Below are 26,693 nucleotides of genomic sequence, written 5' to 3' on the forward strand. Positions count from 1 at the left end.
TCATGTTAATAGAAGGAATTTGCGTGGATATAATCAACAACCGATTTTGCTCTGCGCAGGCAAGATCCGTTTTGAGATCTCTAAGCGGATCTTGCCTCCAAAACCCTGAAAACAAGCGCGGCCAGTCAGGCAAACAGAAGCGCAGGCCCCGCCCAGGCCTTGTCCCGGTCCGCCGTGGTCCCAGCCAGTCCGGCCTCTAGGATGCGCGCGCAATTTCCCGCAAACCCGGAAGCGGACCGTTGGGGGTGAACGCCTAGAGCGCAGTTTCCGGTAGACCCGGAAGCCCATCGCGTGGAGGAACTGTTTCGTAGGAGCCCGTGAGTTTCCTTTTGTCCCTATTAAATCTAGGCTACCCCGTTCTTCTGCGCTTCTATACCCGGAATCTTAGGGGCGTGCAGACCTTGAAATCGCGGCACTGCTTCCCCCATCCCAAATAAATTCAGATGTCCTTTGAGAGTCTGGGAGTCGCTTTGTGCGTGTTAAAATCGCTTGGAGGCTGGTCCTGTGCCCGGTCTTTTTGTCATATGCCCACGTAGACACCTCCTATCGTGGGCTTTTCCTGCTTCAAGTCCTTTAGTAACCCCTACACACGCCCCGCACCATGTAAAATCCTCACTGTCCGTTCCCCCAGCCTCACCCTTCTTGCCCGCTGGAGCTCAGCGCCCCAGCGGGGCACGAGAGGCCGCGTCCTCTGCCCGGACCTGGTTTCTGCAGACTCCACCCCTCTTCTGACCCACTCTTGCCTTTTTCCTCCTTAATCTGGACCCTCTGTTCCCCAGGCCTCCCTTTCCCAGCCACTGGTTCTCCTGACCCCGAATGTGGGGAGTGACTTCAGTCTCCTGACATCCAGTGTTCTCTCGAGCCAGCTTCCAGCCCACCGAAAATGAGCTTTTCCGGAGATGGGCATCTTATTCCAATACCCTCCCTGTGAATGTGTGGAGAAAAAGAGATGGGAACGAGTCAGAGGAAATAGAGAAATTTTGAAAGAGAAATGAAGAATGAGAGAACCATTGACAGACGGCAAAGTAGAAGGTGAGTGAGGGGTTCGCGGCGGCACAGTGAAAGAAGGTGCCGAGAAAAAAGCAGGGGGAGAAAAGTAACTAAAAAGATAGACAAACCTGGGTCTGTAGAAAGATGAAGTTCAACAAGATAGGGAAGGCTTCTCAGACAGAGAGTGGGGGAGAGGAGGAGGGATTTGGAGCCAGGTCAGATAGAGCAGCGTGGCGCTGGGACAGCCAGAGCGGGCAGCTGGTCACAAGGAGAACAGAGGGAGAACCACAGCAGGGGGAGGCCTGGGATCTGAGGGTGCCAGAGAGTGGGGACAGGGTTGTGTAACATCGAAGATTGAATTTAACAGGGAGAGCCCAAGGGGAGCCAAAATGTGGGAGGAAAGAGGCAGAAATATATGGAGATTAGGGACAGTGAAAGATTGGGCAGAAAGAGGAATCAAGAGGTGAAACAAGTTGTAAAAATGGATCAGAACAGGCGGGAGAGAAAGAATAGAAAGAAGAATGGGACAAAGAGAAGAGGAGGGACTCAAGATGAACACAATCCTAGGGAAAAATAAAGAGGAAAAAAACAGCTAGGGAAAAAAGATGAGAATGAGAGATATGTACAGAATGAGGGAGGGAAACAGTAGTGAGGAAAGGGGGACACTGGTTACAGATGAGTGGTGAGTTGATTGGAAATTATGATTGAATTGTGACGTATTAATTTCTCTATAAAATCTGTTTAAAATACATGAGGCTAGGGGCTGTGGCTAACACGTGTAATACCAGTACTTTGGGAGGCTGAGGTGGGCAGATCACTTGAGGTCAGGAGTTGAGTGAGACCAGTCTGGCCAACATGGTGAAACCCTGTCTCTAGTAAAAATACAAAAATTAGCTGGGCCTGGTGGCCTGGGCCTGTAATCCCAGCTACTCAGGAGGCTGAGGCAGGAGAATTGCTTAATCCTGGGAGGCAGAGGTTGCAGTGAGCTGAGATTGCGTCACTACACTCCAGGTTAGGTGACAGAGCAAGACTCCATCTCAAAAAAAAAAAATAAGGCCGGGCGCGGTGGCTCAAGCCTGTAATCCCAGTACTTTGGGAGGCCGAGGCGGGTGGATCACGAAGTCAGGAGATCGAGACCATCCTGGCTAACATGGTGAAACCCCGTCTCTACTAAAAATACAAAAAACTAGCCGGGCGTGGTGGCAGGCGCCTGTAGTCCCAGCTACTCGGAGGCTGAGGCAGGAGAATGGCGTAAACCCGGGAGGCAGAGCTTGCAGTGAGCCGAGATCGCGCCACTGCACTCCAGCCTGGGTGACACAGCGAGACTCCGTCTCAAAAAAAAAAAAAATAATAATAATAATAATAATAACCACAGATGAAGATGAGAATTGGAACACTATTTCTAAGGCATGTGCGTTTTATAATTCCTGGCATCAGAGGTTAGCTTCCGCTTGTAATCTGTATTCTGCTAGGGGGCGGTGACTTGGCTCATTCAGGTGTGGTTCACTCTCTTCTCTTTTCTTTGGATGGACTAGGGCGTGAGCGAGTGTATAAGATAGGAAAAACTAAAGTGGTTTTTGTGCTCACAGTGAATACAATACAGAGCACAGCACCCAGAATGCCTCATCTCTGCTCACCAAAATCATATGGGAATTACTTGTCACCAACAAGCAATTCTTCATCAGACAGCACCTGGGTGTTCTGTAATTTTACTCAGTTTAACTGGTTAGTGTAGGAACAGTCACACACACATTTTGATCACGAGAGGTGAGGTATTCTCTTGGGTGTGAGAGTAGTAAAAACTGTGGTTTTTTTCCTGTCTCAAACAGTAAGGGCAAGAATTTTCCAATAGGCCCACCCACCTGTCTCTAGGACTGTGTTCTTACTCAGTAGTGACTGGGAATTGTCTGTCCCTGCTCCTGGCTGCTGCTGACTCTGAGACTGTGTGCCAGAGGCCAGCCCCATTCACACTCTCCTGATGCCATGGCACCCCTCCTCCACAGTGTCATCAATTTTTATTTCAAGGGAATTATTTTGGTTATTGTATCCAGATGGAGCTGTTGCCCATTAAAACACACGCACATACCTTTATTTTTCCCACTATTTCATCCTCAAAAGAAAAAACAAAGTATTAGCTACATTTTTACTTGCAGTAAGTCTGCCTCTTCTGTGCTCCATGTAAGAGCACAATATACCAAAATCTTGTTTACGCTGTCTCTCACTCTTTCCTCCACTTCTTGCTTGACCGCATCCAATCAGTTTTTGACATCAACCACTCCTCTGCTCCTTTTTTTTTTTTTCTTTTTTTGAGACGGAGTCTCGCTCTGTCACCCAGGCTGGAGTGCAGTGGCCGGATCTCAGCTCACTGCAAGCTCCGCCTCCCGGGTTTACGCCATTCTCCGGCCTCAGCCTCCCGAGTAGCTGGGACTACAGGCGCCCGCCACCTCGCCCGGCTAGTTTTTTGTATTTCTTTTTTTTTTTTGAGACGGAGTCTCACGCTGTTGCCCAGGCTGGAGTGCAGTGGCGCGATCTCGGCTCACTGCAAGCTCCGTCTCCCGGGTTCCCGCCATTCTCCTGCCTCAGCCTCCTGAGTAGCTGGGACTACAGGCGCCCGCCACCGCGCCCGGCTAATTTTTTGTATTTTTAGTAGAGACGGGGTTTCACTGTGGTCTCGATCTCCTGACCTTGTGATCCGCCCGCCTCGGCCTCCCAAAGTGCTGGGATTACAGGCTTGAGCCACCGCGCCCGGCCTTTTTTTTTTTATTTTTATTTTTTATTTTTTATTTTTTATTTTTTTGAGACGGAGTCTCGCTCTGCCGCCCAGGCTGGAGTGCAGTGGCCGGATCTCAGCTCACTGCAAGCTCCGCCTCCTGGGTTCACGCCATTCTCCTGCCTCAGCCTCCCGAGCAGCTGGGACTACAGGCGCCCGCCACGTCGCCCGGCTAGTTTTTTGTATTTTTTAGTAGAGACGGGGTTTCACCATGTTAGCCAGGAAGGTCTCGATCTCCTGACCTCGTGATCCGCCCGTCTCGGCCTCCCAAAGTGCTGGGATTACAGGCTTGAGCCACCGCGCCCGGCCAGTTTTTTGTATTTCTTAATAGAGACGGGGTTTCACCGTGTTAGCCAGGATGGTCTCGATCTCCTGACCTTGTGATCCGCCCGTCTCGGCCTCCCAAAGTGCTGGGATTACAGGCTTGAGCCACCGCGCCCGGCCTGCTCCTTTTTTTTATGAGTCACCAGTGACATCTCTGTTTCTAAATCTAGTTATTTTTTCATTTAATTTTTAGAGACAAAGTCTTGCTGTGTCACCCAAGCTGGCATGCAGTGGCACAGTCATAGTTCACCATAACCTCAAACCCCTGGGCTCCAGCAATCCTCCCATCTCAGCCTCTGGAGTAGAAGGACTATGGGCCTGTCCCTCTACCTGGCTGATTAAAAAAATTTTTTTTAGAGACAGAGTCTTACTACATTGCCCAGGCTGGTCTTGAACTTCTGACTTCTAGCCATCCTGCAAACAAGTCCCAGCGTGCTGGGATTAGAGGCACCAGCCCCTGTACCCTGCTTAAATCCGACTTTGAATTTTCCGTCCGCATCTGTCTTTTTCTGTCAGCAGCATGTTTCACAGCTGATCACTCTATTTTTTCTCAGCTTTGAAGATACTGCTCATATTTTTAAAAATCTGTTTAAAATTTTTCTCATCACTGTAGTATCTTACCAGTTACCTCTGCTGGTGTCTTCTGACGTGTCTTCTCTGAATATGGAAATGTCACCCAGTTTAGTCGTTAAACCTGTTCTGTCTGCCCACACCCTCTGCTTTTCCTTTTGATCTCATCTATGGCTTTAAACACCACCACCATGTCTCCATTTTCCCTCACCACCCACCCCGGTCCCCTGAATTCCAAAATCCTGTATCCAGTGGTGTTCTCAACATCTCTGCTGGGACATCCACAGGGATCTCCACCTCTACGTGTCCAAAAGAGACCTCCTGAACTCCCTCAAACGTGTTCTCCCTACAGTGCTGCGTAGCTCAGATGACGGATGCCTTGTACTTTCTGGGGGTTAACTAAACCTGTCAAAATGTGCTTAAAATATATGAGATACTATTTATGTTTTAATTTCTAAGGTAAAGAATAAATGACATGTTTACTTAAAATGATTGAGGAAATTGATTGTTTCAAAATTTCTTTTGATGTGTGGGAGAAAATATTTGAAGAGCTCAACCCTGCCTGATCTGCTTCCCCAGGACCTCTCTGACCTCATCTCCTGCCTCTGTTCTTCCCGCTCCCTCTGCTGCAACTAGACAGCCCCCTTTCCTTTTCCGAGAGCGTTTTGTATTTTTAAAATAAGTGCTTGATCGAAGTATGATTGTAGGAATCACACAGTTTATTGCCACATGAAGAATTTATTTTTATTTTTATTTTTTATTATTTTTTTTTAGGTTCACAAATTTTAAGAAAGGGAGAATAAAGTGGAGAAATCTCAGAGGGAATCCACTCAACAGATGAGGTACCTTAACTACATGGTGGGTGAATTCCAAAATGGTTAACATCTGTTTGCTGAGTTAGGCTAAACCAGGCCTATGTAGAAAGTCACAGTTTGAGGATTACCTCATGGGGAGGTCTTCCCTTTTTGTGTAGCTATGACACAGGAAGGATGTATGTTGATTCTCAGCCCTAAACAGCGTATTTTGGCATTCAGGATTCACTTCCAAAGAGACATATTATGCAAGGAAGCAACTCGGAAAATGAAAGAGAAGGAGTCAGGAATGGCCCTTACTCAGGTAAGGTAATATTCTCAGTGGATTGTTCTGTCTCTGTTTCTTCCTAAAATGCCAGGCCTTGGAGTTGCTAATCTTTGACTCTGAAGCATCCTGCCTGACACGTTTGCTGGCACTTACCCATGGCTTCTTCCAGTCCTTCATTTCCACTTGAGATTTCAGTTCACTGTGACCCAGTGACACGAACTTGGAAAGAGCCTGCACTGGGCATGGTCCTGGGAAGGGCTCACACCCAGACATGGATGGATATGGGGTATGGGTCCCATGGTGTCAGTGCTGCTGGGCAGCGGGATTTTTAAGGGATCACATCTGGATGCACTGTCAGTGTTCTGTGGACTAGAATTAGAGAAGCTGCGTGTCATAGTTTCAAGTTCCTTTCTTTCGTTTTTCCTTTCTTTTCTTTTTTTTTTTTTTTTTTTTTTGAGACAGAGTCTTGCTTTGTTGCCCAGACTGGAGTGCAGTGGCATGATCCCTGCTCATTGCAACCTCCGCCTCCCAGGTTCAAAGGTTTCTTCCACCTCAGCCTCTCGTGTAGCTGGGATTACAGGTGTGCACCACCACTCCAGTCTAATTTTTGTGTTTCTAGTAGAGATGGGGTTTCGCCATGTTGGTCAGGTTGATCTTGAATGCCAGCCTGAAGTGATTCGGTCAGCTCGGCCTCCCGAAGTGCTGGGTTTACAGGCATGAGCCACCTCACCCAGCCACAAGTTACATATTAATGTGCGTGAGTATTTGGTAAATTCTGGAAAAAGAGTTCACAAAAGGGAAATATTTTCTGCCTGATTTTGGATTACAGTGGAAGCTAAACAAGTGAGTAACTTAACTCAGATTATCTTAATGTTTGGTAAAGTAATGGAATGTTTAGATAAAGACATCAGTGATAGTGTTTTATTCCCTTTATAAACTGTTCTATTTTAAAATATGAAATCAAGTTTAATGTCTTAACAGCAAGAGATTCAAAAGCATTTACAAATCTGTCACCTTTTCCTGTTTTTTGTCTCTGTCTCTGACTTGGTTCAGGGAGGACATTCTGTTGTCATTCTTAGCACATCCCTTCCACAGAGACTGGTGCTCCTGCAGGAAGTCTTGTACAACTGCTGTGCTAGTCGAAAAAGGTTATAATTTTGCTTAGAGATTGCAGTAGAATTTCCCCTCCCCTCCTCTCCCCTCCCTTCCCCACCCTTCCCCTTTCCTCCCCTTCCTTTTCTCTCCTTTTTTCTTTTTTTTTTTTTTTTTTAAAAAAAAAGGAGATGGAATCTCACTCTGTTGCCTAGGCTGGTTTTGTACTTGTGGGATCAAGCCATCTTCCTGCCTTGGCCTCCCAAAGCGCTGGGATTACAGGTGTGAGCCACTGTGCCCAGCCTAGAATTTCTTTCTCTCTAGAGAGGAGGAAATCATATTCTTGTACCACCAATTATTATGAAGAATTTTTTATTTTAAGCAATGAAATTATGTGTATTTTTTAATAGGAAAAGTCCAAAAAAACATGCAGCTTATTAGCACAGCAAATACAAAGCATCCCATCCGCTGTCCAGCCTTCCACTCTCTCTCATATCTCATTGGGGAGCCACTGTTGTCAGCTCTGTGTCAAGAGTCCTCTCAAGTCCTAGACAAATGTATTTACATAGCATTGTGATAACATGCTTTTAAGTCCTCAGTGGTTGTTTTGTTGTGATATTTTATTCTGAAAGTTGTGAAAATTTGTGTGTTTTCATGTTAGGAAGATGGATTGCTTGCCCTTTACATCCTCATGTGAATGTTCTCTGAATTAGAAATCAGTCACCTCTCTCAGAAGTTCGAGACCAAGCTGGCCAACGTGATAAAAACCCGTCTCTACCAAAAATACAAAAAATTAGTAAGGCCACGCGTGGTGGCTCACGCCTGTAATCCCAGCACTTTGGGATGCTGAGGCCGGTGAAACATGAGGTCGGGAGTTCCAAGATCAGCCTGGCCAAGATGGTGAAACCCCATCTCTACTAAAAAATACAAAAATTAGCCAGGTGTGGTGGCAGGCGCCTGTAATTCCAGGTACTCGGGAGGCTGAGGCAGAAGAATTGATTGAACCTGGGAGGTGGAGGTTGCAGTGAGCTGAGATCACGCCACTGCACTCCAGCCTGGGTGACAAAGCGAAACTCTGTCTCAAAAAAAAAAAACATTAGTTGGGTGTGGTGGCTCACACCTATAATCTCAGCACTTTGAGATGCCAAGGCAGGTGGATCACCTGAGCCCAAGAGTTCAAGACCAGCCTGGCCAACATAGTGAAACCCTGTCTCTACTGGTAAAAAAAAAAAAAAAAAAAATTAGCCAGGTGTGGTGGCAGGTGCCTGTAATCCCAGGTACTCAGGAGGCTGAGGCTGAGGAATTGCTTGAACTTGGGAGGCCGAGGCTACAATAAGCTGAAATTGCACCACTGCCCTCCCCCCGCCCCCCAAAAAAGGAGAGAAAAGTCAGGAGTTTGTGGTTTCCTCTGCATGATGCCACGTCATGCCAGGCAGGGGCTCCAGCAAATGGGTGTCACACATTTTTCCCGTGGGGCTCCCAGCAGGTTCACTTGGTGCTGGTGCCTCTCTGGGTGCAAGAACTTCCTGAGTGGCTTCTGGATTTCTCACAAAGGCAGTTGGCCTATCTGTTGTTGAATTTGTATCTCCATGGAGATAAAATGGTCTGTGGCTTCCTATTCCTGTATCTTGCTGATAGGACTCTTTGAGTATACTTGTAGATTTCATACACGGGTCTGGAATGTCTTTTAGTTAGATGCCTTGTAGATTTACTGAGGGAGATGTAGGATGTTTCTTTGTGTGTATGTCATTGTATAAATAGTGCTGCTAACGAAGGAAACTTGTTTTCAATATATTGTTCTTGGTTAATATGCTAAGATTGCATTCTTTTTCTTGATTACAGTCATGTCATTCATTAGTATTAACAGATCCAGCTCTTTTCTGTCACTTTTTCTTTCTACCTTGTCCCTCTGCTTCTTGTCTCTGCTCAGGCATCCCGTGTAGTGAGGATTGGCTACAGCGTAGACCAGCCCCCTTTTCCATCTCTTAAAGTAGAGGAAATCTATTCCATGTTTACTGCTAATTAAGATCTTTCGTGAGATGTTCTTGCTTAATATCATGAGGGGTTTTTCTTGTTTTGTTTTCCAGTTTGGTTTTGGCTTGATTTTTTTTTTTTTTTTTTTTTCCGAGACGGAGTGTCGCTCTGTCACCCAGACTGGAGTGCAGTGGCCGGATCTCAGCTCACTGCAAGCTCCACCTCCCGGGTTCATGCCATTCTCCTGCCTCAGCCTCCTGAGCAGCTGGGACTACAGGCGCCTGCCACCTCGCCTGGCTAGTGTTTTGTATTTTTAGTAGAGACGGGGTTTCACCGTGTTAGCCAGGATGGTCTCGATCTCCTGACCTCGTGATCCGCCCGTCTCGGCCTCCCAAAGTGCTGGGATTACAGACTTGAGCCACTGCACCCAGCCTTTTTTTTTTTGAGACAGAGTCTCTCTGTCACCCAGACTCAAGTGCAGTGGCACAATCTCAACTCACTTCACCTCCACCTCCTAGGCTTAAGCAATTGCCGTGCCTCAGCCTATGAAGTAGCTGGGATTACAGGTGTGTGCCACCACATTCGGCTAATTTTTGTATTTGTAGGAGAGACGTAGTTTCGCCATGTTGGCTAGGTTGGTCTCAAATTCCTGACCTCATGTGATCTGCCTGCCTCTGCCTTCCAAAATGCTTATTGATATGAGCCACTGCGTCCGGCCAATATGGAGTAATTTCTTTTTTCTTTTTTTTTGAGTCAGAGTCTCACTCTGTCACACAGGCTGGAGGGCAGTGGTGCGATCTCGGCTCATTGTAAGCTCTTCCTCCGAGGTTCATGCCATTCTCCTGCCTCAGCCTCCCAACCATCTGGGACTACAGGCACCTGACACCACGCCCGGCTAATTTTTTGTATTTTTATTAGAGGCGGGGTTTCACTGTGTGAGCCAGGATGGTCTTGATCTCCTGACCTCATGATCCACCTGCCTCAGCCTCCCAAAGTGCTGGGATTACGGGCATGAGCCACCACTCCCAGCCATATCTAGTAATTTCTTAAGGTATAGGGTGCTGAGGTATTTTCTTTGACCTTAATATGTCAACTTAATATACTAATTTCCTGTAACATACCACCTTTTCATTAATGGAATAAATTAGTAAATTTCATTGAATTTTGTTAATATCTAAATAACAATATTTTAATGGACCAATCTATATTTATAGGCCAGAAGCAGTGACGTGTGCCTATAATCCTAGCTTCTTGGGGGAGCTGAGGCGGGAGGATCCATTCAGCCCAGGTTTGAAACTATTCTGGACAACCTAGTGAGACCCTGTCTGAAATTTTAAAAATATTATATTTTTGAATATGGATATTCAGTAGAGATTGGAGTTCAAGTTTCTGTAGTTTTACATGGTCTCCCATTTTTAATCACCTACCATATGTTTATAAACTAAATTGGTACAATTTATACATTTTTATTGTTGCAAACATGCTGAAATACACATTAGGAAAAATAGTACTTACAAGTAGGCACAGTAGTGCATGCCTTTAGTTTCCCACTTGGGAGACTGACGAGGAAGGATCCTTTGACGCCAGGAGTTCAAGGTTGTGGTGCACTATGAATAGCCACTGCCATCCAATTTGGACACTGTATTGAGACCCTGTGTCTAAAAATTGCAAACCAAACTATTGATGAAAAATATCATGTAAAAAATAGGTCACTGGGGCTGGGTGCAGTGGCTCATGCCTGTAATCCCAGCACTTCGGGAGGCCGAGGTGGGTGGATCAAAAGGTCAGGAGTTTGAAACCAGCGTGGCCAACATAGTGAAACCCCGTCTCTACTAAAAGTACAAAAATTAGCCAGGCGTGGTGGCGCGTGCCTGTAGTCCCGTCTACATGGGCAGCTGAGGTAGGAGAATCGCTTGAACCTAGGAGGCGGAGTTTGTAGTGGTGAGCCGAGATCGCGCCACTGCACTCCAGCCTGGGCAACAGGGCAAGACTCCATCTCAAAAAAAAAAAAATAGGTCAGAGAGACAACTCCTCTTATTTCAGCTGATGTGTGTAAGTGTATATGTGTACTAATGTATATGAGTGTTAATGTGTATAAGTGTGTACATGTGGTGTGTGGATGAGTGCACAGATGAGCAAGCCTATGATTTTTATGAATGGCATGTCATTTTATATAAATTTTATATTTTTTAATGAGTTCAGATTACGTCTTAAGTATTTACCAGGTTCAAATTTTTCTATACTATCATGCTAATGAGCTGATAGCTATAAGAATAAGAATGTATTATGGTGACATATAATATATTATATATACGCAGAGATAATGACCTTTTAGGCAGTTTGGTGTTTTTAATCCTTGAACTTATTTTAAGTTTACTGAATTAGGTAAATGTCAATTTTCTTTTGATGCTATCTGTTACTTAACTGTTTGATTCTTTAGGTTTGATTCTAATGTCCAGACACCTGGGATCCGGTGCTTACACTGCCATTTTTAGTCCTGACTCCTGGGGGGAGTTTCCTAGAATATATGTGAAAGAGTTGTCTCTTCAGTAAGATAGGAACAGACCATTCTTTCTTTTTTTTGTTGTTTTTTTTTAGATGGAGTCTTGCTCTATCACCCATTCTGGAGTGCAGTGGCGAGATCTTGGCTCACTGCAACCTCCACCTCCCAGGTTCATGCAATTCTCCTGCCTCAGCCTCCCAAGTAGCTGGGATTACAGGTGTGTGCTACCACACCCAGCTAATTTTTGTATTTTTAGCAGAGACTGAGTTTCACCATGTTGGCCAGGATGCTCTCAATCTCTTGACCTTGTGATCCGCCTGCCTTGTGATCCTCCAGTTCATGTAAAGCATTTAGAATAGTGCCTATCACATGGAAAATGTTCCATTCAGCCATTGCTATTGTTATCACAGCTTTCAGATTTTGACCATTTTTTATTTTATTTATTTGTTTTTTTGAGTCAGAGTGTTACTCTTGTCTGTTGCCCAGGCTGGAGTGCAGTGGCATGATCTCAGCTCACTGCAGACTCCGTCTCCCAGGTTCAAGAGATTCTCCTGTCTCAGCCTCCTGAGTAGCTAGGATTACAGGCTCTCACCACCACACCTGGCTAAGTTTTTTCTATTTTTAGTAGAGACAGGGTTTTACCATGTTGGCCAGGCTGGTCTTGAACTCCTGACCTCAGGTGATCCACCTGCCTTGGCCTCCCAAAGTGCTGGGATTACAGGCATGAGCCACTGTACCTGGCCAAGATTTTGTCCATTCTTAAAAACTACAGTAGGTTGGGGCCGGGCATGGTGGCTGACATCTGTAATCCCAGCAATTTGGGAGGCCAAGGCGGGCAGATCAGGAGGTCAAGAGATCGAGACCATCCTGGCCAACATGGTGAAACCCCATCTCTACTAAAAATACAAAAAATTAGCCGGTCGTGGTGGCAGGTACCTGTAATCCCAGCTACATGGGAGGCTGAGGCAGGAGAATCACTTGAACCTGGGAGGTGGAGGTTGCAGTGAGCCGATATCACGCCATTGCACTCCAGCCTGGGCAAAAAGAGCAAAACACCGTCTCAAACAAACAAACAAGCCCAAAACTACAGTAGGTTGTAGGTTGGGTGCGGTGGCTCATCCCTGTCTCAGGACTTTGGGAGGCCAAGGTGGGAGGATGGCTTGAGCTTAGGAGCTCAAGACCAGCCTGGGCAACATGGTGAGACACCATATTTATTAAAAAATACAAAAATAAGCCAGGCATGGTGTCATGAGCCTGTAGTCCTGGCTACTCCAGAGGCTGAGGTTGGAGGATCACTTGCATTTGGGAGGCAGAGGTTGCAGTGAGTCAAGATTGTGCCACTGCACTCCAGTGGGTGACAGAGTGACACCCTGTCTCAGAAAAAATACAGAACCACTGTAGACATCGTGATCTCTGAAGACACCACTTGAATTGCATCTCAGGTAGATACTGGATATCACTTGGTGTCTAAAAGCACCTAACACTCCTATAGAGATCACCCTGGATTAAATTTTTGTTTGTATTGTTCAAAAATGAGACATCTACACTGATTTAAAGAATGCCTTAATTTCTTATGGAGAAGTGTAATAAAACAACAATTACACAGAACTGGCTCAAGCGTACCTTAATACGGATTTTTCACAGTGCTCACATCAGTGGAGTCAATCCTGTCTTCCCGTTCTGTGTGGCGGTGAGTACTGCCTGCATACCCTGTTGCTGAAATGTGGATTTTCTTTTAGGGACCCCTGAAATTCATGGATGTGGCTATAGAATTCTCTCAGGAGGAGTGGAAATGCCTGGAGCCTGCTCAGAGGACTCTGTACAGGGACGTGATGTTGGAGAACTATAGGAACCTGGTCTCCCTGGGTGAGGATAATGTCGCTTCAGAAGCTGGGATCTGCCCTGGTGGATCTCTGCATTGGTGTCGTGTGTGCCTCTTGGAAGCTCCTGCATTGCTTGACTGAGATTGAACCCTCGTTGACTCAGAATTGAAAAGCTCTATTACACTTTCCGGACTTGAAATGTCCCCTTTTTTCAGGTGTTCTCCTGCCTTCACGATTCATCATTGGTGGCACCAGGGCTGAAGTATGCATGAAACCTTATGACAAACTTTAAAAATATCCAATTTCCTGTTTTCTAGCCCTGTGCTTTTGATTCTGTAGTTCTTGGAAGGGGGATCTATGTCTGCATGTTACAATATTCCCTAAGTGCTCAGAAAGAGGCAGTCAGTAGATGAATTTGTGAAATACTTTTTTTTTTTTTTTTTGTGACGGAGTCTCGCTCTATCGCCCAGGCTGGAGTGCAGTGGCCGGATGTCGGCTCACTGCAAGCTCCGCCTCCCAGGTTTATGCCATTCTCCTGCCTCAGCCTGCTGAATAGCTGGGACTACAGGCGCCCGCCACCTTGCCCAGCTAGTTTTTTTTGTATTTTTTTAGTAGAGACGGGGTTTCACCGTGTTAGCCAGGATGGTCTCGATCTCCTGACCTTGTGATCTGCCTGTCTCGGCCTCCCAAAGTGCTGGGATTACAGGCTTGAGCCACCGCGCCCGGCCTAAATACTATTTTTGACTTATTAGTAATATCCTCTCTCCTCCCTAAATATAGAGCTTGGACTTGGGAGATGCCACAGCACACATTTATTCTTTCTTTTATAAATAGGAATCTGTCTGCCTGACCTGAGTGTTATCTCCACGTTAGAGGAAAAGAAAGATCCCTGGATCCTGCAGAGTGAAGAGAAAATAGCAAACAATCCAGATGGCAGGGAATGCATCAAAGGTGTGAACACAGGTGAGAGCTCGGGTGGGCAGAGTGGAGGCCCCATATTTTTTATTTTTTGAGACAGGGTCTCACTCTCTCATCCAGGCTAGAGCAGTGGCAATCATAGCTCACTGCAGCCTTGAATTCCTGGACTTAAGGGATCCCTCTGGCTTGCTCTTCCAAAGTGTTGGGATTACAGCCAGGAGCCACTGTGCCCTGCAAAGCCACCCTATTACATAGTATTTGGGAAACTCCCTGCAAATGGGAGAATTCTGTGGGAAAACAAAAGTTGAAATCTTGTGATTTCTGAACAGATATTTTTCTTTATTTTCCTATTTCTTCTTGGAGATAGGATCTCTCTTGGGTCGCCCAGGCCAGAGTGTAGTGGCGCGATTACGGCTTGCTGCATCCTGGACTTCCTGGGCTTAAGTGATTCTCCCACCTCAGCCTCCTGAATAGCGGGGACTACAGGTGTACGCCACCATGCCTGGCTAATTTTTTGTATTTTCTGTGGAGATGGGGTTTCACCATGTTACCCAGGCTGGTCTTGAACTCCTGGGCTCAAGCAGTCTGCCTGCCTCAGCTTCCGAAAGTGTTGGGATTATAGGTGTGAGCCACTGTAACCAGCAAAGTGTGTTGTTTAATTGACACATATTTGTGGATCTTTAAATTTTTCTTCTTTTGTCTGGGCACGGTGTCTCATGCCTGTAATCCCAGCACTTTGGGAGGCCGAGGCAGGCAGATCACTTAAGGCTAGGAGTTCAAGACCAGTCTGGCCAATATGGTGAAACGCTGCCTCTGCTAAAATAACAAAAATCAACTGGGTGTGGTGGCAGGTGCCTGTAATCCCAGCTACTCAGGAGGCTCAGGCAGGAGAATCGCTGGAATCCAGGAGGCAGAGGTTGCAGTGAGCCAAGATTACGCCATTGCACCCTGGCTTGGGTGATGGAGTGAGACCCTGTCTCAAAAAAAAAAAAAATACATTTTTTTTCTTTTGTTAATTTCAACATTACATGCCTCCACCTCCGGAGTAGCTAGGATTACAGCCGTGCACCACCACGCCTGGCTAATTTTTGTACTTTGAATAGAGATGGGATTTTTCCATGTTGGGCAGGCTGGTCTCGAACTCCTGGCCTTATGTGATTATCCTCCCTTAGCCTCCCAAAGTGCTTGGGATTACAGGTGTGAGCCACTTCACCCAGCCCAAAACATTCTATTTTAAATGTTAACAGCTTATCTTTGATTAGGTACCCAAAGCTCTGCTTAACAACTGTGTTCTCGCTTTCTGTTATTACTGGCAGAAATTAATCCTATATATTTTATGTTCCCATTAACATATGTTTTTAATACTGTTTAAATGAGAGTGGTTTCTTTTTTTTTTTTTTTTTTTGAGATGGAGTCTCCTTCTATCTCCTAGGCTGATCTCGGCTCATTACAGCCTCTGCCTCCCTGGTCCAAGTGATTCTCCTGCCTCAGCCTCCTGAGTAGCTGGGATTACAGGCACCCATCCCCATCCCCAGCTAATTTTTGTATTTTTAGTAGAGACAGGTTTTTTCCATGTTTGCCAGGCTGCTCTCCAATTCCTGACCTCAAGTGATCCACCTGCCTTGGCCTCCCACAGTGCTGGAATTACAGGCATGAGCCACTGTACCTGGCCTGATTGTGTCTTTTAAATTGTAGGAAAGAATTAAAAGTCAAGCTACAAATGAAATGTGCAACAATACATGTTTCTGTATTTGATCATTTGTTGACCTTTTATGATGAGCTTTTTATTTTTATTTTTAGGGGATGGAGTTTCTCTCTGTTGCCCAGGCTGGCATGCAATGGGAGGATCTTGGCTCACTGCAACCTCTGCCTCCTGGGTTCAAGTGATTCTCCTGCCACAGCCGCCCGAGTAGCTGGGATTACAGACACCATGCCCAGCTAGTTTTTGTATTTTTAGGAGAAACGGGGTTTCACCATGTTGGCCAGGCTCGTCTCGAGCTCCTGACCTCAGGTGATCCACCCACCTCGGCCTCCCAAATTGCTGGGATTACAGGCATGAGCCACCGCGCCCTGCCTATGATGACCTTTATATTTTCGTTTGGGTTCAAGATCCTATCCGGAGTGCTTTCATTTCATCTTGAATCCTCGTTTCAGCATTTCTTCTTGGACAGGTCTAGAATACTAATTAACTTCCTCAGGCTTTCTTTAGGAAAGTCTAAAATTCGCCTTTATTTTTGCAGGTGAGATTTGCTAAGTGTAATATTCTTCATTGCTGTTTTTGCCTGTTTTTCTTTAAGCACTGTCGGTATGTCACCTCACTGCCTTCTAGCCTGAAGATGTCTGCTGGAAAATACATATAATCTGACAGTTTCCTATTGTCTGACAAGTCTCTTTTTTGTTGCTACTGTCAATATTTTGTCTTTGTCTTTTTTTGACTTTTGATAATTACTTTATAGTATGTCTCTGTGTGAATGTATTTGGGTTAATTTTAGTTAGAATGATCAAGTTTCTCTTTCTTTTTTTGAGATGGCGTTTCACTCTTGTTGCCCAGGCTGGAGTGCAATGGCATGATATTGGCTCACTGCAACCTCCCCATCCTGGGTTTAAGCGATTCTCCTGCATCAGCCTCACAGGTAGCTGGGATTACAGGCACCTGCCATGATAGTCTCTTTTTCATGCATTGTTTTCCTGATTTCATTTAGTTGTCTATCTCATTTATGTTTTAGCTCGTTAAGCATCTTAAGACAGTTGCTTTCGGCTGGGCGCGGTGGCTCAAGCCTGTAATCCCAGCACTTTGGGAGGCCAAGGCGGGCGGATCATGAGGTCAGGAGATCAAGACCATCCTGGCGAACACGGTGAAACCCCGTCTCTACTAAAAATACAAAAAAAAAAAAATTAGCCAGGTGTGGTGGCGGGCGCCTGTAGTCCCAGCTTCTAGGGAGGCTGAGGCAGGAGAATGGCTTGAACCTGGGAGGCGGCAGAACTTGCACCATTGCACTCCAGCCTGGGCGACAGAGTGAGACTCCGTCTCAAAAAAAAAAAAAAAGTTGCTTTCAGTTTGTCAAGTAATCAGAAGGCTGCCTTTTTCTAGGTCGGGTTTGTGGAAAAAAATTTTTTTTAATTATAATTTTAGCCATATTTCCATGTCCTTATGTAGGCCTTGTAATTTTTGTTTTAGGTTTGCTAAAACAACCACTTCTTCCAATTTTTTTTTTTTTTTTTTTTTTTTTTTTTTTTCTTGTTTGACACAGAGTCTTTGTTGCCCAGACTGGAGTGCAGTGGTGTGATCTTGGCTCACTTCAACCTCCACCTCCCAGATTCAAGTAATTGTCTTGTCTCAGCCTCCTGAGTAGCTGAGACTCTGGGCGCACACCACCACGCCTGGCTAATTTTTGTATTTTTAGTAGAGACGGGGTTTCACCTTATTGGTCAGGCTGGTCTTGAACTCCTGACCTCAGGTGATCCACTCATCTCTGCCTCCAAAAGTGCTGGGATTATAGACATCAGCCACCATGCCCAGCCGGGTCTCTAACTACTGACCTCAAGTTGTCCAGCCTGCCTTGGTTTCCCAAAGTGCTGGGATTACAGGCATGAGCCACTGCACTGACTGTTCCAGTTCCTTTGTCTAAGAATTGTACAGGGTGAGACCTTTACAAATCAACCTGTTGTAAAGGATGTGGGTGCCACCTGCATGGACCTTGGGGGACTGAACAAAGGGAGCAAATGTGGGAATAAAAGACAAAGACAATAGAGTATATTTGGAAGAAAAGGTTAGGGGGCTCCTTGCTTCTAGTAAACAAGGGCCCTGAGCTTTAGAGCCCTTCACAATTTATTGGGTAAAGGATAGAGGGAGAAGGGGGTGGTGGTTGTCAGTCAGTGGCTTGATTTACAGCAGGCTTACAAGACTGCATTCTTTAAACAATAGGCTCAAGATGTCCCAGTAGGTAATGAGCACAGCACCAGGGAATGATTGCTTTCAGCAAACCTTATGGTGGCAGGCGCAGTCATGAGTTTGCCCACATCCTGCATTCATGATAAATAGTTTGCTGTTTGGTCATAAAGCCTCCAATGGAATGCTGAGTTGGTCACGTCTCTCGGGCCATCGGCTCCCTATGTCTTCCCCTTTGTGTTTATGTATTACTGTTACAGATTTATCTAAGCATTGGCCTACCTAAAAGTTCTATAGGAAATAGGGGGTAGGTAGAATAAAAGCAAAGGTTTCTGTAGCTGTAGCCAGGAGGCATTTCTCTGCTGAAGCATTTGCTCTACAAGCCATAATTCTTCTTCAGCCTCTTCATTGCCATGGGGAATTGAAGGAAGAATCTCCTTGCAGGGTTTGGTAAAGATGTGTAAGTTGATTGGTGGCAATACCTAGCATTGGGTGTAGCCAATTAATATCTCCTAGTAATTGTTGAAAATCATTTAAAGTCTATAATGTGTCTTTACCAAGAACTGTTTTCTGAGGCCGTACACTCCTCTCTGTAACAATATTTCCTTCATAATGGTATGGGGAAGTTATTTGCACTTTCTCTGGAACAATTTTGGGATTCCATTTAACAAGAGCTTGCATTACATCTCTGAATAATTGATGTAAAATTTGATCTGTAGGAGCGGCCAAAAGAATATCATCCATAAAATGAATGATATACGCAGTGGCAAACATATTTTGAGGCTCCTCTAATGCTCTTCCCACAAAATGCTGACATAATGTAGGACTGTTAAGCAAGCCTTGAAGTAAAACTTTCCATTGATAGCAAGAAACAGGTTCTCTATGATTAACAGAAGGCACAGAGAAGGCAAATTGAGGCTTATCCTTCTCGTGTAATGGTAAAGAAACAATCCTTGAAATCTATTACTACAGGAGGCCAGTCTGTGGCCGCCGGGGAAGGTAAAACCCTGCTGGAATGCACCCATTGGTTTAATTTGTGCATTAATAGCTCTCAAATCATGCCCCAATCACCATCTTCCAGACTTCTTTGGAATAACAAATACTGGTGAATTCCACGGACTGACTGCTGTATATGTCCTGCGTTCAGTTGTTCTTTTACCAACAGTTGAAGTCAATCTAGCTTCTCCTGTGTTAGGGGCCATCGATCCACCTACACAGATTTGTCACTAAGCCATTCTAATGGTAAGGCAGTGGGCGGAGGAGAAATATCAATGACCCCTGTCAGAAATCCTGACGTCTTAGCCCTTTTCTGTTTTTCCAGTTACTGATAACGGATTAGGGTTTCCTTGTAGGAATTTCCCTAAGCCTTTTCTACTCTGATATCCCATGTCCTTCAACATTTTAAATCCTGGGTTACCAATGTTTTCATTCGTAAGTCTCATATCCCATGCTGTAAGTCTTGACCCTGTCAATTGATGGCTGTATTTGCAACATAAGGCTGGAAAGTACGTGCTTGTCCATCCGGACCAAGACAAGGTAAAATCTCACCACTCTGTTGAACACTTTTAGCTGCTCCTACTCCCACTAGGGATGTGGAGGTTAGTCTCAGAGACCATGCTGGGCGCCAGTCTTTACTGGATATTACTGACACATCAGCTCCTGTGTCCATTCACCCATACAATTTCTTTCCTTTAATTTGTACTACGCAGGTGGGTCTGTTAGAGGCTGTGGGTTGGGATAGATTTCCCATGTAATTGTGCTCCCAAAGCCTTTATTTCCTCATTTCTCGTTTTGTGAAGACGGGTGTAATTTGCAGGGACTAAGCAATAGCTGAGCAGTATATTCTCCCGGTTCAAAAACCCAAAGATCTTATAACATTAAAATTACTTGAATTTCTCCTTCATAATCGGAGTCAATCAGTCCTGGGACTACAGTGATGCCTTGCAAGTTAAGGCGGCTTTTGCCTAAAATTAGTCCCATGTATCCTGTTGGTAAATGTCCTCAAATGCCAGTGGGAATTTTGGTGGGTTTGTCTCCACCAACTACTGTTATTTCTCTGACTGGGAGATCTAATCCTGTACTTCCTGGTGTTTCTGGGGTGAGAGAATCAATGTTTCTCCTGGGACCCACCCCTGAAATGGGGTTGTGGTCTGAACTGAGAATGACCTCATTGTTTGAGGTGCCTGGGTCCAGGCCCCCTTCTTGTTTCCCAACCTAGGGGGGCGGGGTGCCATTCTGATGAAATCTTGAGTGGCACTGATTAGCCCAGTGATTTCGTTTGTTACAGTGAGGGCAGAGTCCTGCCGTTTTTTCCACTGGATGGGGGCACTGCATTGTAAGGTCCTTTCTGTCCTGAAATCTGGCGGCATTCCTTTTTTCAATGTCTGGTTTTTCTGCAGGTATAACATTTTTCCACTTTAGGGTTTGATCCTTTGCTGCTTTTAGATTTGTCAAGTACTAAATTAGCCATGCTTCAGCTAACATTGAAGAGTGATGAAGCTCAGTTCCTACATCCTGACAAGCTCTGAGAAAGTTTCCCACGTTTTTTGTACACTTTACAGGTGTCAGTGCACATTTGCAATCCATGTTTGCCTTCTCAAAAGCTAAAGTTAAGGTTAACATTTCGGCAGCAGCAGTGTGAGGAATTTGACGCTTCACTGCCTTTTGTAATCTTGCAAGAAATTGCGCATAGGGCTCCTACAACCCTTGCATGATATGCAAAAAGAATTGTACTGGGACTCCTGCTTCTGGAATTGTGACCCATATGCATTTAGCAGCCTGTGAACACTGCTGATAAGCAGGATTTGGGAGTGCCATTTAATGTTCCAGGTCTGAATAAGGGTCATTACCCAATAGCATATCCTCTGTAATGTCTCCTTGACAAGCGGCAAGATTCTGTCTAGCTTGGTCTGCACAGTTCTTGCTAGTTTAAATTCCATGTCAGATATGCACTAGCAGACAAGTTTGAGCCAAAATGTTTTACATCAAAAAGTAGAAGGCACATAGCACTGAATACGGATTCTAGCAATCCTAAAGTGAGTGAGTTCAGTATTCCATTATTAACTACAGTCGTTTTTAATTCCTTCAACAACTAAACTCTAGCAGGGTATTTTCATGAACAAAGTGGTGCAGATTGGATCAGGCCTTATGGAAACAGGAAAAGTGCAAGGTCCTAAGGACTCTCCAGCTGTGGCAGCAGAGTGTAAAATTCTTTGTACTGGGGTCTCTATTTCTGCTCCCGAAGGAAGTGGTACAGTTGTTCCTGCAACTGGAGGGGGCGGTAAAAAACAATTTTTATCTTCCCTCTCCTGTTTTTTATTTTCAATTGGATCTGTGGGTGGGACAACAGATTCAGATTTTTATTTTTATTTTATTTTTATTTTTATTTATTTTTATTTTTTTGAGACGGAGTCTCACTGTGTCACCCAAGCTGGAGTGCAGTGGCCGGATCTCAGCTCACTGCAAGCTCCACCTCCCGGGTTCACGCCATTCTCCTGCCTCAGCCTCCCGAGTAGCTGGGACTACAGACGCCCGCGACCTCGCCCGGCTAGTTTTTTGTATTTTTTTAGTAGAGACGGGGTTTCACCATGTTAGCCAGGATGGTCTCGATCTCCTGACCTTGTGATCCGCCCATCTCGGCCTCCCAAAGTGCTGGGATTACAGGCTTGAGCCACGGCGCCTGGCTAGATTTAGATTTTTAGACTCAACCTGCTGCCCAGCAGAATAATGAGATAATGGCAGAACAGTACAAACTAGACTCCACGTGGAGAAGACAGAAGAATAAACTTTAAGACCTTTATGATGAGCCTTTTTTAATCTTTCTGCTCTGTGCTAGTTTTCCACATCAAGAGCGCCTGCCTGTGGAAACCATGGGTTATGCATAATAATCTCCTACAGAGGCTTAATGTCTGTGAATTAACCTGAGCTCCAGACTGTCTCAATAGATTAAACAACTGCACATACTGTTTTTCTTCAGCAGAGAAATTCTGCCCCATGTTACCCTAATTCAGAAAACTTACCGTTCCCACTACTTTAGAGCAGTGACCTTGTATCGCTCTTAGTACCTCTTTAGGGCACTGACCTTATATCTGCTGCCAGCATACTCATCCAGGGTTCCGCGTTCACCTTGTCAATTTCAGTTCCTCTGCTCCAGCAGGACCTTCTTTGTGTCCTCAAAGTCCTGTGTTCGGAGGCCACTTGTAGACATCCTTGGAGTCCCTGTTCTGGGTCACCAGTTGCCACCTGCACAGACCTTGGGGGACTGAACAAAGGGGGCAAATGTGAGAATAAAAGACAAAGGAGTATATTTGGAAGAAGGGGTTGGGGGCTCCTGGCTTCTATTAAACAAGGACCCTGAGCTTTAGAGCCCTTTGCATTTTATTAGGTAAAGGAGATAGGGAAAGGGGGGTGGTGATTATTGGTCAGCGGCTTAATTTGCAGCAGGCTTGCAATACTGCATTCAAGCAATAGGCTCTAGATGTCCCAGTAGATAATTTCAATGAGCACGGCCCCAGGGAGTGATTGCCTTCAGCAAATCTTCTGGTGGCAGGTACAGTCCTGAGTTTGCCCACATCCTGCATTCATGATAAACAGTTTGCTGTTTGATCATATATTCTCCAGTGGAATGCTGAGTTGGTCACATCTCTTGGGCCTTTAGCTTCCTACATGTGGGAACACTCAGTCCTTTTCTGGGGATGTGATTTTTCTGGTTTGTGGAAGTACCATTATTAATGTCTATGCAGCTGCTCTCGGCTTTCTGATTTTCCCTAAGAGGCTCATCCCTGCTTCTTCCCAGAAGTTTTCAGTTTCTGTTGTATTTCTCTGCTCATAATCTCTTTCAGATTTACCCATAATTCTCTTGACTCCTGCAGATTCCCCACTGCTCCAATGCATCACCTCAGTTCCTTCTCTTTTCTGCACTGCCAGCATGATATACACAATATGCTGAAACTCCTACCAATGTCTGAGTTAGGTGAGGCAGAATCTGGACCCTCTGTCAGACACTAAAGATGCCATTATCATGGGTTGAAGTTCCATTCTTTTCTTTCTGTTTTAGAGAGGAGCTCTAAATTGGGAAGTAATGCAGGAAACAAGCCTTGTAAAAGTCAACTTGGATTCACTTCTCAGTTACATCTGAATGATCTGCAGCTATTTCAAGCTGAAAGGAAAATTTCTGGGTCTAAGCATATTGAAAAACTCATCAATGACAACTCCTCAGTTTCACTGCTGGAAAAAATTTCTTCCAGTGTCAAATCCCACCTTTTAAATAAACATAGAAATAATTTTGATGATGCTCCATTACTTCCACAAAAACAGAAAGCACACATTAGGGAAAAAGCTTATAAATGTAATGAGCTTGGCCAAGTCTTTAGAGCATCTGCAAGCCTTTCTAACCATCAAGTAATCCGTAATGCAGATAATCCTTACCAGTGCAATGAATGTGGCAAGGTCTTTAGTTGCAGTTCAAAGCTTGTGATACATCGAAGAATGCATACTGGAGAGAAGCCTTACAAATGTTATGAATGTGGCAAGCTCTTTAGTAGCAATTCAAACCTTTCACAACATCAAAGAATTCATACTGGAGAGAAACCTTACAAATGTCATGAATGTGACAAGGTCTTTCGAAGCAGTTCAAAACTTGCACAACATCAAAGAATTCATACAGGAGAGAAGCCTTACAAATGTCATGAATGTGACAAGGTCTTCAATCAAATTGCACACCTTGTACGACATGAAAAAATTCATACTGGAGAGAAACCTTACAGTTGTAATAAATGTGGCAAGGTCTTTAGTCGCCATTCATATCTAGCAGAACATCAAACAGTTCATACTGGTGAGAAACCTTACAAATGTAAAGAATGTGGCAAAGCATTTTCAGTGCGTTCCAGCCTCATAACCCATCAGCTAATTCACACTGGAAGGAAACCTTACAAATGTAAAGAATGTGACAAGGTGTTTGGGCGCAAGTGTTTACTGACCTCTCATCAGAGAATTCATACTAGAGAGAGACCTTACGGATGCAATCAGTGTGGCAAGATCTTTAGTCAGAAATCAGACCTTATACGACATCGAAAAATTCATACTGATGAGAAACCTTACAAATGTAATAAATGTGGCACAGCGTTTAGAGAGTTTTCAGACCTTACTGCCCATTTTCTAATCCATAGTGGAGAGAAACCTTACGAATGTAAAGAATGTGGCAAAGTCTTCAGGTACAAGTCTTCTCTAACCAGTCATCATAGAATTCATACTGGAGAGAAGCCTTACAAATGTAACAAATGTGGCAAGGTCTTCAGTCGGAGTTCAAACCTCGTATGCCATCAGAAAATTCATACAGGAGAGAAGCCTTACAAATGTAATGAATGTGGCAAGGTCTTTAATCAAGCGTCATACCTTACAAGACATCAAATAATTCATACTGGAGAGAGGCCTTACAGATGTAATAAATGTGGCAAAGCATTTCGAGGGTGTTCAGGCCTTACTGCCCATCTTGCAATCCATACTGAGAAGAAATCTCATGAGTGTAAAGAATGTGGCAAGATCTTCACTCACAAGTCTTCCCTCACCAATCACCATAGAATTCATATTGGAGAGAAGCCTTACAAATGCACCCTGTGCATTAAGGTCTTTAGTCACAATTCCGACCTCGCACAGCATCAGAGAATTCATTCATGAGACTCCCTACAAACTGTGTATGGCAAACCATCATCATGAATTCTAGCATTAATCAACATCAGAGAGTCCATACTAACTGGAAATCATAAATGTGTGTGACACAGGCTTTATCAAGGCCTGCCAAGTCACTAGACATCACCACATCACTGTGGAGGGTGAAACCACACAGATGGATTGTGTGTACTCGGGTCATTATTCAAGGACCGTTACTATAGAACACAGATAGGATTTACACAAGAAGGAACTCAATCTCTAGTTCTCTGATATTTATGATATTGCATTCTGCAGAATAATGCTAAGTCAACGTATGTTGATTCTCATGACATGATGTATATCAAAGGTGCAACGGTATGTAAATGACCAGTTTTATTCAGGCTACAAAAAATTCAATTATTTGGGGTCCGTAGAAAAGGCTACTTTATGACTTTAAAATCTCTTCACGTGCCTTCCATACAGGCCATTCACTGTGGTTCCTGGGAAAGAATCAGTAGGATGACAGGACTGAATTCATTAGCTGAGGATTATTTCTATCCAGTTTCCTGATGAAGAAGGACATTGCCTTTTCAGATTAAATATTGTCTGATTTAGAGAGCATGGAGAAGTGGGCAGAGTAACATAAAACTCTGATGACCATCATCATACTGTTGCAGTCAACACACTTTCTCCCGACCTAAGTGCACAGTGCTTCAGTTGCCACCAACTGACCATGAAATAGAGTATGCCGTGATCTTAAGGCATAGGTTATTAATGGGAAGAGAGTAATAGGTTGCTAGTGTCTGATTATATAGTAGAAATAATGCAAGGAAAAAGGTAGACGCTTTCTCCATTGAATAGCAGTAGCTGCTGTTTAGCAAAGACTGATGAGAAATAGTTTTGTTTTTTTTTTTCCCCCGAGATAGTGTCTCACTCTGTTGCCAAGGCTGGAGTGTAGTGGTGTGTTCTTGGGTCACTGCACCCTCCGCCTCCTGGGTTCAAGCAATCCTTCTGCCTTAGCCTTCTAAGTAGCTGAGACTACAGGTGTGTGCCACCACACCCAGTTCATTTTTGTATTTTTTGTAGAGACAGGGTTTACCATGTTGGCCAAGCAGGTCTCCAACTCCTGACCTCAAGTGATACATTCACCTCAGCCTCCCAAAGTGCTGGGATTACAGGCATGAGCCATTGCGCCCAGCTTCATTTTTGAAATGGAAGAAAGAACAGATATCACAGTTGAGCGTTTAATCAAAATGACCAGATCAGCATATTCTTTTTTTTATATGACACAGAGTCTCACCCTTGTCACCCAGGCTGGAGTGTGGTGGCACAATCTCGGCTCACTACAACCTCTGCCTCCCTGTTTCAAGCAATTCTTCTGTCTCAGCCTCCCAAGTAGCTGGGATTACAGGTGCGTATTTTTAGTGGAGATGGGGTTTCACCATGTTGGCCACGCTGGTCTCAAACTCCTGACCTCAGGTGATCTATCCGCCTTAGCCTGAAAGTGCTGGGATTACAGGCATGAGCCACCGAGCCCAGCCAGATCAGCATATTCTTGAGTAGGATTCACATTTAGTTCTTGGCATTATAAGTTGCAACTGTTTGATTTAGAATGTATGTAGCTCTCATGTTTGTACTAATAAAGTTTCATTTTTCCTAAGTGAGTGAATCATGTCTTTTCTTTTTTTTTTTTTTTTTTTTTTTTGAGACGGAGTCTTGCTCTGTAGCCCGGGCTGGAGTGCAGTGGCCGGATCTCAGCTCACTGCAAGCTCCGCCTCCCAGGTTTGCGCCATTCTCCTGCCTCAGCCTCCTGAGTAGCTGGGACTACAGGCGCCCGCCACCTCGCCCGGCTAGTTTTTTGTATTTTTAGTAGAGACGGGGTTTCACCATGTTAGCCAGGATGGTCTCGATCTCCTGACCTCGTGATCCGCCCGTCTCGGCCTCCCAAAGTGCTGGGATTACAGGCTTGAGCCACCGTGCCCGGCCGAATCATGTCTTTTCTACCATCATAATTTCATCCCACCTCAGGAAGATGGATACTTGCACACAGTAGTGCACCATTGGGATTTTAAGATTGGAGCATCCAGAGCAAGTTTTCTGGTTGTGAAATGA

General features: G+C 44.8%; 1 protein-coding gene across 5 annotated transcripts; it reads left to right on the forward strand.

Annotated features, from left to right (window-relative positions):
* Positions 1 to 181: 181 nt before the first annotated feature.
* LOC105497073 (zinc finger protein 528) lies at positions 182 to 26,261 on the forward strand. Of its 5 annotated transcripts, none has more exons than XM_011767788.2 (7): positions 183 to 317; positions 780 to 1,032; positions 5,429 to 5,512; positions 5,689 to 5,770; positions 13,043 to 13,169; positions 13,961 to 14,089; positions 22,990 to 26,255. In XM_011767788.2, exons 4-7 carry the CDS (start codon positions 5,735 to 5,737, stop codon positions 24,606 to 24,608), a joined length of 1,911 nt encoding a protein of 636 aa, XP_011766090.2. In that variant the 5' UTR covers positions 183 to 317; positions 780 to 1,032; positions 5,429 to 5,512; positions 5,689 to 5,734; the 3' UTR covers positions 24,609 to 26,255. The 5 variants fall into 5 exon arrangements, with proteins under 5 accessions (XP_070942207.1, XP_011766091.2, XP_011766090.2 ...); XM_011767786.2 differs by having other exon boundaries at positions 5,429 to 5,496; XM_071086106.1 differs by lacking the exon at positions 5,689 to 5,770 and having other exon boundaries at positions 182 to 317; positions 5,429 to 5,496; positions 22,990 to 26,257.
* The last annotated feature ends 432 nt before the right edge of the window (positions 26,262 to 26,693 follow it).

Source organism: Macaca nemestrina, chromosome 20, assembly GCF_043159975.1.
Source record: "Macaca nemestrina isolate mMacNem1 chromosome 20, mMacNem.hap1, whole genome shotgun sequence".
Lineage (NCBI taxonomy): Eukaryota > Metazoa > Chordata > Mammalia > Primates > Cercopithecidae > Macaca > Macaca nemestrina.

Bases quoted from the DNA above. Each gene is read 5' to 3' on its own strand.
- LOC105497073 (XM_011767786.2), top strand. The intron at 5,771-13,042 runs GTAAGGTAATAT...ATTTTCTTTTAG, and splicing joins CAGGAATGGCCCTTACTCAG to GGACCCCTGAAATTCATGGA. The intron at 14,090-22,989 runs GTGAGAGCTCGG...TTTCTGTTTTAG, and splicing joins CATCAAAGGTGTGAACACAG to AGAGGAGCTCTAAATTGGGA.